The 16,832-nt window shown below is 26.4% G+C and overlaps 1 protein-coding gene and 1 long non-coding RNA gene across 2 annotated transcripts in view; one reads left to right on the forward strand and one right to left on the reverse strand.

Annotated features, from left to right (window-relative positions):
* The window catches only part of LOC136983275 (uncharacterized), a 168,946-nt gene that overhangs the window by 97,687 nt on the left and 54,427 nt on the right, over positions 1 to 16,832 (reverse strand). The window lies entirely within an intron of this gene.
* mor (SWI/SNF- related protein mor) overlaps positions 1 to 16,832 on the forward strand; it is a 112,602-nt gene that overhangs the window by 44,668 nt on the left and 51,102 nt on the right. The window contains 6 exon segments of the mRNA XM_067279982.1: positions 422 to 491; positions 2,833 to 2,908; positions 6,170 to 6,253; positions 8,079 to 8,117; positions 9,622 to 9,716; positions 13,571 to 13,704. Coding sequence (XP_067136083.1) covers positions 422 to 491; positions 2,833 to 2,908; positions 6,170 to 6,253; positions 8,079 to 8,117; positions 9,622 to 9,716; positions 13,571 to 13,704 — 498 coding nt within the window.

Genomic DNA, 16,832 nt, shown 5'->3' on the forward strand with positions numbered 1-16,832 from the left:
TGATCAGTTAAGGTTACTGAAAACAATTTCATTTGTATTGATGATTTGCTTATCTACACCATCCATATTCCTATATATGATCTAGTCAAATATAATATTTTATAAAATGAATATTTATCACAGTGAACCTTATTTTATTAGGTACAATAGAGAGCCCATTATAAAGTGGTTTAGTTGTATGCTAAACTAAGTATAGAGGAAATAGAGTATAGTTGCTGTACTTATTTTATTCAAAAACTTTGTGTGCACATGCATTTACTGTTTCTTATATTCAGTATGATTTTGTCAAGAAAATTTGAATTCAAAAATAACTTTTTTTATTCTTTATCTAATTGTTATCAATGTAATAAAAAGCAATTTATTTTTTTTATAATTAGTATCATTATTATAGTAAATAGAATTTCTTTTATTTTATTTCTAGATGAATGGGTTAGAGTAGTAATGAAAAGAGATAAAAATGTAATGTTACATTGGTGGTTTTATCCAGATAGGTAAGGCATTTTATGATTAAAATTTCATGGTATTTTTTTGTTTTTTATATTCTACAGATATCTGTTTAAAAATACTGTAATGTGAATTTATGATACAAGTAGAGAATTCTGTAAATTAAGATTTTGACTTCCCTTCGCTTATCCCTTCTATTGTTCATGTCAAATATAGAAAACAATGCTGTGAGGAGGGATTGAACCCTTATTTTCGAAATTTGAGGCAAAATATCTGCAATCTAATACATAATGCACTTTGGCATGTTTGTGACTTGAGGTGACATGTAACTGTGATCTAACCTATACATGTAAGTTATATATGTAGTATATACAGTACCTAGATTACATCACAAGCCACATGTTATCTCACAGAATGTGAGATAACATGCAGCTTATGATGGTGATGATATAATATGCAGCTTTTTATTGATTATTTAAGTAGGAACACTATGTGAGAAGCCAGGGGCACGGACTGTTCCCTAAATGTCACTTAATTGGCAACAGATCGGCAAGACCCACTCACATTGTCATCGGATATTTCGAGTGGGGAGTTGTGAGTAAGTCGATAGGTGTCCGATTTTTGAATAATTGACAGTTTGACAGGTTAACAAATAAACAAAGCATTTATTGAATATCTAAGGCTGAACATACATGCGGATTATACATGGCTAAATACGGTAAAATGCAATTACTAGGTATATTATTTACAAAAAGGACTAATCTACTAGCTATGCCTATTTCTGTTGAGAGAGAGTTCACACACTGCTAACAAAATACCTTTATGTGTTGATGGAGAGCTGTATGCGATGATTGGTTTCTGTATGGAAGTATCATAGTCCTCATCCACTGTCTTCTTGGGCAGGATCGGGAATGCGGAGGCTAAAATGTGCACTATGATAAGTACAACTTCCAGTCAATCGCCCTGAGCTTCTGGTGACCCCAGCTTTTATATCATTGTCACAGGAAATGGATCATGTGATGGTCCATTGTTTACGATGACTTGCATGCTTCAAAGAGTCGTTTCGTAACAGACCGCCTTCGTTTCACAACAACATGTTAACTTTCCCACTTGATTGTTGACATTGGAGGTGACATCTGATCTGATTCTCTGCGATGAAGGTTTTTTCTAACGATGGATGTTTATGTTAAACTTCCGAACAAATGATTTAACATTCTTTTTTTAAGCATTTTTTTTTTTCCAAATTTGCACCCTTAAATTCGCAGCCTCACAGTTGTATGAGAAATGAAGCAATCAAAGAATTAATGCATGGACCATCAAAAGTTTGGCAAGTTATCACAAGATGTTGACTACTAAATTACTACCTTTATAACTTAAAATAATTATAACAATTTTATCGTTAAGTGCACTTGCCATGATATCTTGATGACATTGTTACAAAATACATATAATTTTAGAAATCTATATGTTTGTCCCCACAAAATCAATTTTTTAAATTTTTGTCATGTGGCATTGTTGCATTCAGTGTATTGCTTTCATCTAAATTTAATTGGAAATCAGCTAGTGTTGTTGTTTTATTTTTTGTTATATTGCAATGGAAAAATAAGAGAATAGATGCAAAATATAAATGGTATACCTTAAATTAATACCTTTTAAAATCATATTGACAGAAATATAAAAAATGAATAATTTAGTTACAAATGAAGTCATGAAAGCAATGGTTATGCATGCCTATGCATTTTCCTGTAACAGATATTGTACAGTATTAGACAACGTAAACATTGTCAGATGGCATTAAAATCTTTTTTATATAATGTAAGTACTTTCTGTGCATGCTATTAATGAATTCATTAGCCTGATGGTGAGAGTTTTGTATTGTTGAAAGTATATGCATTGTATCAAGGGTTTTAATACTACCTGAAAATGTTTACTTTGTCTAATATTACATTACATTTGACATAGAGTTTAAGATACTGTACATGAATGCTCATGTTGTTTTTCAGATGCCAGCATTTTTTTTTCAAAGTATTTGTGCAATGAAAAATGTGTTAACTGCATATTGTTCCTTTTAAAAGATAGAAAGGTAGAAATATCTTCAGGTTTTTTATGAAATTTTAAATATGAAAAATGTTGAAAAATATGTGCACTCTGTCATCTCAGATGCCACATGACACGTTTATCTGTGGTCACAAAACATTGGTGAATGTAACCGATATCTGTAGATATAAAGGGATATCTAAAGTGGTTATTCTTTGTTTGTTTATGTATGTATGTATACTGAGTGACCACTTTACTATTTTTTACTTTTTTATTTTTTACATTATTTCACTAGAAAGTAGAGAATGGTTGTATGTTAAATTTTATTTAACAATTTTTTAAAATTTTTAGTTATGATACTTGGGTTCCTGGATTAGAAATAGATCAAGATCCTGATTCACCACAACCTGTTACAGGTCCTTTTGAAGTAAGTGTTTTATTATTATTACTTTAAAAATTGGATGCATCTCTTAATTATGAGTTAATTATCAAATACAATGAAACCTCCATTTATGGACACTCCCAAATAGTGGACACATCTACTTAATGGACATTTTTACAATTCCCAGACCCTTCAACTAGGATATCTATAATATTTACTTCTAAATAGCAGACACTGCATCTATAACCTACCTTACAAAAATACAAAGTCCTGTCTTCAATATTCTGAAAGAATTAATTGTTTGAAATATTTTAAAACTAAAACAAAGAATCAATTTCTTTGCACCTGGAAAGTCAGAAAATCGGGGATTTTCATTAGTGTTCAGGAAAAGTCATGAAAAGTCAGGAAATTTGCCTCCTTGGCTGCCTTGTTGAGTTTTTTTTGCTCACAATAAGATAGACCAAGTGTAGCCATCTGCAGGCAGCAAGAAGAAAAGTGGTACAATACATTTATGAAAAGGCATGCAGAATACTTTCAGGACCCAAAATTTCTCCAAAAATTATTGCACAGAAAATAAAACCATAATTTATGAACAAATTAGTAATTATTATTACATAGTTTGAAAAATTCAAATTAAATCATACATATAAGTAGGCCTACCATATAATTTACTATGCAACACTAAGCTGATAAGTTAACATAAATACTTTAGATTAAAAGCATGCTTTAATTTAAGCACATGTTTTTATCATCATAGGATAGCATATACAGTTATAAACTTGATGCAATATGTTGATTAATTAATCTATTTTTAGAGAATTTCTATTGAATTCTATTAAATAAAATTTAATTCAGTGCCATAAATGATTATTTTTATTTTTTGCACAGACAGTAATTAATGAACTTTTTGACATCCAAAAATACAAAATTTATTTATGATGATATGCTCAGAATGAATTTTTTATAAGACTCAAAAATTTTAGTTAAAGATGAACTTCAAGTAATGAACATCAAAAAGGAAAATTTTCATATTATTGGAATTATTTTCCCACCATGGCCATTTTGTCTAACTTCTAAAACACTCCTTTACATTATTTTAAGTTAAATTATTTTAGCTAAAGTTAATAGTTGAAAAAGTTAAGAAAAATTGGATACATTTACAATTTAAATAATTTCATTAAAACATTATAATTTTTGAAATTATTTAAAATTTTAAAATAACACAAGTTGTGTCTGGGTCTTGGTAATTAATACTGACTTCCTTATGTACTTAGCCCCATCAATGTCTTAGTAGATAAAACATTGGTAGTTAGTTGCAGGTTTTGCATCTCACCAATGGGCTGGCCACATAAAGTTCTTCAGGTTTTCTTCACAAATCTAACACCTAAATAGAGCCAGTTTCCTGTAGAAAGTCTTCCTGGGATGCATCCTTCCTTGCAAGATTTCCAAGTGTTGCATTGCCTTCTCCCATAAATCTATCCATTCTGAGATACTTAACTGCTTTTTTTTTGAAAGAATCATCCGAAAACACTGAAAATTTTTGCATAGTGTGTAGTGCTGAATAGTAGAAATTTTCATGTCCAGGTGGATGAGATAATTTGGATAGCAGATTTCTCAACAGTGTGTGGTCCACAGATCCCTGTGGGTTTAGGCAAATATATTGATAGAAAACTATGCAAATTAGGTAAATAGCACATTAAAATTTATTAAACAGGTCTACCAGAAGATGAAGTTTGATAAACACTAGGTTATTGCATGCCATTGGGGTATTTTATACTTAAAGACTTGTAGTTCTTCCAGTTTTTCAAAAATTGTATGAAGTTTTTTTTACAATTTAAATAAAGATTCACTGTTGATGATGATGATATTAAAACTATTACAGTGAAATGTTGACTTAATTTATGGGGTGTGTATAATAGAAATGTAAAGAATACACAAGTGTTATTCATCAATTTTTTATTTTTTATTTTTTGATACTTTACCCAAAGACCAAGTTCATAAGCAGTTCTTTAAACTTTGCAAGCCATATTAAAGCTACAAAGTTATCTTCATGTTCTATCATTAAACAGAACACAAAGACAATTTTTAGCTTTGATATATATTATTTGTATATATTTTGATGTAAATATTGTCAGCCAAAATTTAATTTTAATTTTTACATTTTTTTAAAATTTTAGATTTAATAAGTAACTCTTATTACATATAAGATTTATTATTCTATTCCATTGTAAGATTGTATTTTAAAATCACTCAAAATCAGACTTTATAAATTGTATAATCACTTTGTGTATTTTTAAATTATATTTTCTTTAATGTTTATACAATTATTAGATGTTTACTTCTTTTACTGATAGTGCAGATTAATTTTAAAAACTAATATTGATTGTTTATGTGAAAAATTATAAAATGCAATAGGGAGGAGAGCATTGCAAAATGCCAGGGGATCAAACTAAGTCCCAAATATAATATATGTCAATATCAATTGTCATTTGTAAATTTTAGCATGGCTGTATAAATTATGCAGTATTATGAATTTTAGAGAAAAGTTTGTGATACTCTTAATAATCTAACATTGATTAAAATTTTTTTGAAATATTTTAACTCTTTACAAATCTCTCACAATTATCATTTACACACTCAGTTTGAGGGCAGATGTTAATGAACTGATAACAAAGTACAAGAAATGATAAATAATTTTAATTTAAATGCTATTACTTATCATTTTTTTTATTTTAATAATTTTGATTGTGTAACAAAATAATTTCTGATTGTTTTTCTCAGTTTATTAATATTTTATAAAGTTCAGGAAATTTATTAAGAGATAAATTTAATAAATATATACTTTTATACATGGATTATACAGGATTTGTTAATGAATAATAAATAATAAAGAACAAAAAACAAAACTTTTTTATTCTTTTTAAAACCTGCATTCTATTAGTTCTAAACCTGATGATGACTGTTAAAAACAGAGGAAAACATTTGTTTTTCATTTAATTAAATTTATTCATGCTGTTTGTCGGTAAACACATATTTTAGTGTAGGTTATATTTGATAAAATATCTGAAATATAGATCAACTGATTGAATATACTGATTTTTATTCAATTTTTAATACTAGCTACATTATTAAATTCCAGAAGACTAATTTACATAGAAAACCCTATATGCATAAAATACAAATGGTTAACTTGAATCACATTTGTTACGAATATTTATACTTTTATAGCTTAATTGAATAATATATCTTCATTATATTAAAAATGATATTTTGTAATGTTAAAATAATTAATGATTTAATTTATAGGTTAATGCTCGTTGGTTATTAGATCTGGATGAATATAATGAATGGATGAATGAAGAAGATTATGAATTAGAAACTGATTCAATGGTAATGTAGAGTAACTTTTATTTAATTCATTGAAAAGTTTTTATTAAAAACAAAAACTGTGCATATAATCATCATAATAATCATATCCAAAATTTCGAAATCAGTTTTTATTTCTATGTTTATTTTGTTAATTTTTATTATCAGTAAATATTTTTTATTGTTTTATCTAATGGCAAATATTTAAATGTAAAATTAAATTAAAAATTTAAAGAATCAAAAATGAATTATTTAAGGAAATTTTTAAAATGGGAATAGAAATATTTGAATATATATTTAGCATTATTTTGAACTTTCTAGTTATTGCAAATACAGTTAAAATATTTTAGATTAGAAATTTTAAAAAAATTAAAAATCTAAATTGGTACAATTTATTGAATAGAAACACTATCATTTTTTAGCAAAAAAACAAAGATAATATGTAATCAATTATTATTTTTTTCCACGTAATCAGATGAAAAAGTTTTCAGTATTTCTTAATAATTATTATACATATATAATCAGGAAGTAAATGCTTATATAAATTACTATGTAATCTTGCAATATTTTGTGTATATCAAACAATTATCCAGTTTATTATAATTTTAAATTGTTAATAAAATAGATTTTATTTATTTTTTGTTGAATTTAAATATAATTTATAAGTATTAGTATACAGGGTGGTTATAATTAAAGTTGTGCTACTCAGACCTGTCTAGAGCCATTCTTGTGGATGTATTTTGATGAAACTTGGTATATATGTTATATGGACCATGGGGAAAAGGAAAATGCAAAAAAAATATTTAGTTTGAATTTTTACCACTAGGTGCAAAAATGGCAATGTGCAATCCATTCTGTAAGGTGTTTTGAACATGTAGTTGATGCAAATGGATTGCACATTGATCAGATGTTGTGAATAAAAACCTTTTGTGTGTTTCCATTTTGTGTTTCTTGTTTTTCATGCGCCATTTTTGCACCTAGTGGTAAAAATTCAAACTAAATATTTTTTTTGCATTTTCCTTTTCCCCGTGGTCCATATAACATATATACCAAGTTTTATCAAAATACGTCCACGAGAATGGGCTCTAGACAGGTCTGAGTAGTGCAACTTTAATTATAACCACCCAGTATTTACAAAAGTAGACACTGAAAAATAAATTGAAGTTTTATTTTTCAGTTTAAAAAATTGGAGAAAGTTTTGGGTTTTATGGAATTTAAGTTTAAAATTACTTAATACATTCTTGAAATGAAAGTTTCTTATAATATTATTTTCATTTAAAAATTTTACCAATATTTCATGTTTCAATAAAGTAAAATGACTTTATTATATCTTTGATGATGAACAACTTAAATTATAAAATTGTCATGAAACATTTTAAAATGTAAACTTCTTTATAGTCAATCAATCAACGTTTATTAGCATAATAGGCAATAGCCTGTTACAAGGGGATTAATTATACAATTTCTCAACTTAACATCAACTACAATTTTAAGTGTTATTTAACATTGTATGTCTGTCCAATTTATAAATTAGCTATCAGGCTTGATTAGCAATTAACATGTTGCCCTTAAGGATTTTTTTAACAATATTATATAGCCTATAAATATCATTGATATTTGCTTTATCCAATTTTCTGTACATGTTGAATATAACTGGAGATAAAATTGTATGCTATTCTGAAAAAAGAGACTTTGAGAAATATTTCTGAAAATGATGATTTTATTTCTTAATTTAAAAGTTATCAAATAATCTTAAACATTTTGGCATGTTTTCTTTTAGATTGATCATATGCTAAAAAATATATAACAAAATCTATCTAATTAAATTTTAATATTTGTTTTTATTTAGGGAAGAAGACGGTCAAGATCAAGATATACATTAGAAGAGGTAAATGATTTTGCATAAATAGTTTACATTATACAATATTATTAGGAAAGAAAAATCACATTGATTTAAGATTTTAGAATAAATTTGATATCATTAAGAGAATTTTAAAATATAGTAAAACCTTGCCCTTTACAATTCTGATTCGTAAAAAATAATTTAGCAAAGATATTTATAAGCATTAAAATTTAGTATAGCTGTATCAAAAATGAAACTTAAGTAACCATGACTAAATAAAATATAAATAATAATCTTGAAATATTTTGGAGAATTTTTGTGTGCAATATTAAAACAATGACTGTCTTTATCTTTAGCATTATATTGAATCTATGTTATAAATTATTTTATGATATAGTTTTAACTTCTGATTCAAAACAAAAAGGTTAACATTAAAATGAATGCAAAATGTAAAATCACAGAAACAATATGATTTTTTAACTTGATTCTTACTTATTCATATCAGTTGTGCTTAACTTTTTAATACTGGGACCTTATTGCCAATTTTAGAAAATTCAGTTTACTGTGTGAGAGATTTTCATTTAAGTTTACAAATTGAGATAAAAAAATTTTCTTGTATAATATAATTTTATAGATGGTTAAGAATTAAAATATTTAAAATATTTGGTTACAAAACATCAATAAAATTAGTAATTTAAAAATGAAAATATTAAAAGAGAACAGACATATGTAGTACAGAGAATAAACCAAGAAGGAGAAACCAAAAACAAAAAAAGTAATTTATTACACATGATATTACATTGAACTTAAGTATTATTTCACACCACCGTCTTACCAATACTGTTAATGAATACTGTTGCAAGAATTTGCCTTTCATAGTTATGGAAGCAAAAAAAGGGTTCACAGCATAATTAGGCTTGAAAAACATGAATGGGTATTAACATTTATTCAAAGTTTTCATTAAATGGGATTCTAATACTGTAGGTTAACCTGAAGCTTAATAACAGCTTTGCACTACTTTGTCATAAAGTGGATTTGATTCTTTAAGTATTTGGTAATAAGCTTGCAATACTAAACTCTTCTAATACATGCTTGTAATTGCCATTTATATTGCAATTGCATTGTCTAATATAATGTATTTGTTGTTGTTATAAAGGATTGTGTTAAGTCCAAAATTTTAACAGTTTTGTTTTAATATGAACAAACAATACATATACAAGGTATTCTACAATCTACACATTATTCCTTCATACAAGCAAGAAGGCAAGTAAGGTAAGTTAGAACTAATTAGACAATGCTTGAGGAAACACATGTGCAAAGGGTGTGTTTTTTCAAAAATGCAAATCAAAATGATAGCTATACTATTCCAATACTATTCTCAATAGTATGTTGACAAAGAAAAATTGTTTTATGCAACTAGATTGAAATATTTTATTACTGGATAAATTGTATTTGAAATAATAAGTTAGTTTGAGTATATTCAATAAGAAATAACAAAAAATGATAATTAAAATAGTATTATCATCTTTTCAACTTTTGATACTTTTAGTTGCTTTGTGGTGATAGTGACAGAAGAGACAAGAAAGGTGCAAAGAAACGGAAAAGATCACCATCCCCTCCTGTGGACAAAAGAAAACGGAAAGGGTAATTCACATTAAATATAATAAATAAATAATAAATGCTTTTTTAATTAAGTTTGAAATTAAAAAAGAAATGAGCATAAAGTAAATTAATCAGATACTATTGTCTATATTCCCATTTTCAGGAATGTAGGACAAAGAACAATCAAAGAAAATTAATTGAACAAAAATTTAAATACTTACATATTTGAACAAATTAAAAATTTTGAAAATAATAATAATTTAAAATAAATATTTTTAACAGTACAGTTTAACAAAAGGAATGTAAACCTACTTAAGTTACAATAAAATGATAATTAGACTGCTAGATTTTTTAAAGGTCAATATAAGAGCTCCCATACTTATGAACTTTCAGACTTATGAACAATTTGACTGTACATCTAAAATTTAAACTTTGTTCAGATTCTAAAGTTCTTTTGCTGCTCTTGGGGTGGCATTGAAGTCAGTCTTTTGTCAGTAAAAAATAATTAATGCAAATTTATTTCCATTGCCTACTGTCACTTTTCATTTTTGTGCAAATTCTGACATTCCATCACTGCTTGAGAGGTGGCATTGAAGTTGGTAATGTTGGTATTTTTTGTCATTATTTGCGATTTTTATAAATTTTTATGATTATTGCTTTAAAAATACATCCAAAATGTACTAGTAAATCTAGCAGTGGAGATAAATACAAGAAATATTGCTCTATTAATATGGAAACTAAAGCATGTGAAACATGGCAAGCAGTGAAGATTGGACTAGTATCCATCTGTAATGTTTTTTACTTTTTATTAAAATTGGAAACTAAACTTTATATTATGGAATTAAGTGCTTTAGGTAAAAAAAAAACTGTTTAAAACACCTGCTACTAAGCAGTAACCAACAGGTAAACGAGTGTAAAGTATTTTATTAAGTACAGTACATTGAAGTATCAAACACTAACAATATGCAGTTATTCTATATACAAATTACTTTCTAGGTTAGTTTTTGACTTACAACAAAACCTTGGGAACCTAATGTATTCATAAGTAGGGGAGTACCTGCCTGTATTAAACAATCCAGCAATTAATAAATTTTGTTAGAAACAGACTGAATTGCATCTCATAATAATTAAAATAAATATTATTTTAATAACCTAATTACAGTAGAGCATCGTTAATCTGAAAGCCGGTCAACTGAAAGCTTTCCAGTCGGACTGTGTCATGCTGAATCGAACGTTTTTGATACTAGATTAACTTCTAAAGTATAATTTTTTTTGTTTTTATATTTTTTCAATATATTTATTTTGTTTGTACAAAATAAAGAAATAATTTTTAACGACACAATAGCCTCGATTATTATTATAAAAAATTTTCGTTAGGCTTAAAGTCGACGAAAATTAAACACGAAGTGACATGCAACAGAGAAAAATTTCAACATCAGATAGGTTAATGTATTTTTTTGTACATAATCGGTTATCCGAAAAAAATCAGTTATCTAAACAACCCCAATCCCCAATTGATTCGGATAAACGATGTTCTACTGTATTAGAAGATTAAATTATTAAAATATAAACTGGAAATGTTGTCTACCTCTAGCAGGAAATTCATTTATTATTTAACTTTTAAATAATTTTAAAATACAGTAATACCTCGACTTATGCTACACCGACTTACGCGAACCCGGAGTTACGCGATTTTTAAATCTCGGCGATTTGTCTTTTGTTCGAGTGCCATGCAACTCTTGATTACTCATTTTCCCTCACACTATTGTTCAGCTTACATGTTCGGATGTGTCACGCGGAATCAATGCATAGCTACAATTTATTTTGTGTTATTTATTTCTATGTTTGATATATCTACGGAGACTTGAGACTCTACTATGTCATCCAAACGAAGTAGAACTGATTCTTCTGCATCAAACAAGAAAAGAAAAACTTATCTTCGGAATGTAAAGTTAACATTATTAAAGACTTCGATACAAAAATGAAAAGAGGTTACAAATTTTAGAAAATATAGACTCCAGCGCAGAGTTCATTTCTTCTACAAAACAAGTAATAAAAAAATTATTAGCATGCTACGAGGAAATTTTGCAGGAGAAAAAAAAATCTTTGAGCTGTCAGTCGAATTTGTTAGATTTTATGAAGCCTTCTACATCTAAATAACTTCGGTTTACGATTTTAATAATATAATTTGTTATACATATGTATTATCTAAGATTTTACTAAACATTTTTTTCTAAATTATTGTTTTCTTTAGTCTCCAGCCCAATTAAAAATAATTTGTATGTATTTATATGCGAAATTATACCCCGACTTACGTGAATTCGACTTACACGGTTATCACTTGGTCCCACCTAGCACATAAGTTCGGGGTATTACTGTAATTTGATAAAAATTTCACTACTTTGATTACTATTTGATAATTTCAATTAAAAAGTTATTAAATAATAATGTCATTTAATATGCAAAATTAGTATTTATTTAATGTTCTTATCAAAGTTAAGTAAATTATAATAAATTAGTATACTGTTCATACATTTATTTTTTATTTTCAAAATTCAATGATTTTTTTAAAGCCCAAAAACAGAAATTTGAGAAACTGAAAATCTGCTTCACAGTAAAGATTTTCAAGATATTTGCTGAATGGGAGAAAATATAAAAGTACTTATTTGTTCTAGAAACTATTGTAGTACAGCAGTATGCATTTTTTTGATACAAATTACTAAAGGTTATTTATTTAAAGACTTGTTACTAAAGTTACTTTCTCATCACATTTATAGACTTCAGTAGCCAATCAAAATATAATTTTGATTGGCTACTGTATTGTGATATATGACCCATTTAGTTTACTTCAACAAAACTTTAATCATTAATCTTTTAATAGTAGTGTATATTGTTATTTGTCAGGTTAATTGAAAAAAAATTCAAAACATTAACAAAATATCTTTACAATTTTGTGAAATTATTATAATAGTTTATTATTCCATAAACTGAATTAGTTACTTGACAGGCCATCCTGTTCTGCATTGCAAGAATAGATACAATTTATAAGCATGTCTTGAAAGAAAATGATCTACTCGTAAGTTGATGGTTCTCAATCTAAAATGGATTGCAGATCAACAAGATTTTTACCTTTTCTCCCAGAGACTGTATAAATACAAGTATACATGTATACATGTATACATGTATTTTATATTTTTTAACATAGTTTTTAGTCATGTAAACTAAATAAAATAAAGTAAATGAATTTAATAACAAAGTCAAAAATACAATTTTTAAAATAAATAATTCAACATAAAGTAATAAGTGTAGTTATTATTTTGATTTTCATTAACTAAGTAAGGTTTTGACACTCAGAGCTACAAAAGTAACTGAAAAATTTTAAATAAGAAGTAATGGAATTAACAGCTGATTGGTTTTCTTTGATCAACATTGGCAATAAAAATGGCTGTTCATCCTAAAATGTCTATTTTTCATTAGGATTTTTTTATGCTCTTATGAAAAATTTATGTTGCAATCAATATAGCATTTTCATTATTCCAAAATATTGTTGGAATTTTCTTTAAGTATTAACTTTGATCTTTGAAGTCATTTCTTCAGAAACTACTTCAATATTAATAACAGGATTTCATTTGTCTCTAAAATTATTAATACTTTAGTTACTTAAAAAACTGAGTATCTTCTTCTTTCATAAAAACTGTGTAGAATTATTCTACACTGTTATGTTAGTTTGTGCTTAAAAATATGTGGACTTTTAAATAATTTAGAAATTGCAAATATTTAAGCAAGACTAGACTAATTGTTTTGTAATATTTACTTATTTAGCATAATGTTGGAAATTAAATTTTAATTAAAGTTTATTTTCATACATTATTAACAGAAATAATTTTATGTTTTAGAGGTGGTCGAAGCCCTGCCATTGGTAATAAGAAGAAATCTTTACGTGGTGATGATGAAGGTGATGATTTGACAAAGGATATGGAAGAACCTTCACCAGAACCGAATATGCAAGAAGTACATCTTCCCAGAAATTGTTAGTTAAATTTGTATTAATTTTGTTATATTAGATGTAAAAGTTAAAAATATATAATCAGCACTGAAAAATAAATTTTTGTTTTAGTTTTGAGCAATATTTATATTTAAAGTTAAATAATCTGAATATTAAGTTTTTTTTATACTTTGAAATAAATACTTTATTATTATTTAATTAAAAATATGATTAAGATTTGAAAAAATAACAGTTTTGATATTTTTACTGTTATATTTTTGAAATGCAAAGTTAAAAAGTCTTCATTAATTCAGGGAAAGAATTTATGAATCATTAATAAGTTTTAAATCTTTTAATTGAATGCTTAATAATATGTTGTTGCTACATAAAACAGAATAGGAAAAAGATGTAATACCCAAAACAGATGACAGATAAATAATCAAATTTATAATATTAAAAGAATGAGGGACGACAAATGAAGTTATTAGGTTTCTGAATATTAATTACTTGTTAATATTCAAAAATCTAACAAATTTTGAATATAAGCTGAAGAAATTACTTATAAACTAAAAAAAAAAATGAGTTAATGTGGCAGAAAAATTAAAAAATCAGGTTAATTGAACTTAATTGAATCTTCATTAAATCTGATCCTACTGGAGATACACACAACCCCTTTAACTCCCCACTCCCTCAATTTTTAATTACCAAAATGTAATAGCATCAATCCCCCTAATAAACAAACCTCCCTACAAAACTTCAGAAATTTTTGATAAAAAACCACAGGAGATATTAAGCTTAAAAGAAGTTGAACAAAATCGTGCTTCCCCACACACACTAACATCCATACATACAGAAGAAATCTCAAAAGTTTTTGCATTTCTCGACATTTCAAGATAACTGAATCCAAAAATGTAAAGATCTTGGGGGGGCATTTTTTTGACCAATTGCCACACTTTCTCTCTGTTATGTGTAACAGCCGAGAAAGTAAAAACCAATTTTATTCTTTTATTTTGTTAACCAAAAAATGGAGTTGTTGTTTAATATTTCTTATATATCATAATAGATTAAACCTTTAAATGACATATGAGTTTTTAGCTTTTGAGATTGGAAGGATATTATGAAAGATAAAAGAAATAGTTTTTTCATACCTAATCCTTGAAAGAAGAATACTATCTTCAGTAAGACTTTGCTCCTTGAACAATTGACTGATCTGTATACAAATAGAAAAATTTTAACAAATAAATAATGAGAACATTGTTTTGTGTTGCCATTTGCCAGATTTGAATTCAGTAGACATTTCATAATGCTAAAAAAATATGCATAATGCAAAAATTACTACAGATAAAGATTTAATTGATAGAATTAATTATTTGTGTGTGAGGAAAACAAAGTTTTTTTAAAAATTTTGAACTGTCCGATATATTTAATGTTAAATCAACGTAGATATTAATTAATTCCTAAAATATTTGCTAACACAAAAAGAGAATAATTCATTTTATTGATTTGATTAGAATGATGGTTTCAATTTGATTCATTGATCAAAAGAATAGAAAAAAACTGAAATTAGGAGTTAATACAAAATACTAAAGAAAATAAATAAAAAATAAACCAGAAATATTTCTGAAAAGAAAAAAAGTATAATTTTTATTTGAATCAACGGAAGTTTTCATAATTAAATGTATATTTTTATTAAAACTTCTGTCATAAAAGTAATTAATTAGTAGTTTTTAATGGAAATATTGATAATTATAAAAAATATTGTATAATAGTTTTAAAATATTAGATGAAAGCTAAACATAATTTTTAAATATATTAATTTTTTGTAGTTTTCACTATAATTGCAAGTGTATTATTAGTTATTGAACTTATTTATTATTTTTAGGCTACAAACACAGAACAATTAGTAATGCAGTAAAATATTTACTAATCAAATATTTTTAGTCCTTTTAATTGATCTTCGTCATGAAATACGTACATTCTATAATTTAACAAAAAAGAATAAAACCACCCATATTCTAAAAACAGTTTTTACAACATTCCATTTTTGGAATAATAGAAATTTAAAAAAATGTGTGTCAGTAATTTTTTTATAATATGATATGATAGTATGATATGTGACAAAATCAAAAATACATAAAATGTCTATTACAGACATGGGCAAATGCAGCTCTTTTTGAGTTATATGCGGCTCTTGCTGAAAGTGTTAATTTCTGTTTTTTATTATTATTTTTACAATTTTATTTTTATAATTTTGTGAAAATATGTTTATTAAAAAAATTCAATATTTGTTTTATATTATATTTATATTATATAATAAAATCGCGCACCTTACCACACTATCCGCCATGACAGTACAGAACTGCAGCTCCCATGCATTTTGCAAAACCTACATTTTGGCTCCCACTGAACTCTTGCTTGCCCACCCTTGGTCTATTACCTGTAGTGAAATAACCCATGCATAAAAACACTTTAAATTATGCTTTTCATATTTTTATTCTTGCACCTGCTGAATTAATCACTACAGTGCAATCTGACTACTGTCTATCTTTCAGCATCCTCTTACAAATTTTGCTTTTAAATTTTATTTATCAGTACCCAGGCTAGTGGAACCATGATGTTTTCTCTATAATTTACTGCCTACCCTCTCTCTGTAGCCTTATGAATGTGCCATGCTTCCGCATATTTAAGTCATTGCTTATCCTGAATCTTCTGGATCATTTCTGCTCGTTCCATTCTATCATTACAGAATCTGGGTCAGCTATAGCATATTATTTTTAGGCTGTTTTAAAAGCAGTTTTATAAAAATAAAAATTTTCTTATCAGTTTATATTATTATGATGTATAAATTTATTTAATATGTCTCTAATTTAATAGTTCTTAATTCAGTAAAACCTATATAAACCAGAATTGCACAGTACCAGGTTTTTTTTCATTTTGAACAGTTTTAGTATTTCTTTGTTTTTTCATTTTTAAACTATACTCAATAAATGTCATATAGTCACATTCACTTTTTATAGTAAAATTGCTTTAAAATATATTTAAAAAATTTTTATTACTAGGTAAACTAAATATGGGAATATTTGAATACAACAAATGAGAACTATTTGATTGCAAAAAGTTCTTGCTTCCAAGAACTTGTATGAGGTATTCAAATACTTTTTGGTCAAAATCTC

This window comes from Centruroides vittatus, unplaced genomic scaffold (assembly GCF_030686945.1).
Source record: "Centruroides vittatus isolate TY-2023 unplaced genomic scaffold, ASM3068694v2 contig_879, whole genome shotgun sequence".
Lineage (NCBI taxonomy): Eukaryota > Metazoa > Arthropoda > Arachnida > Scorpiones > Buthidae > Centruroides > Centruroides vittatus.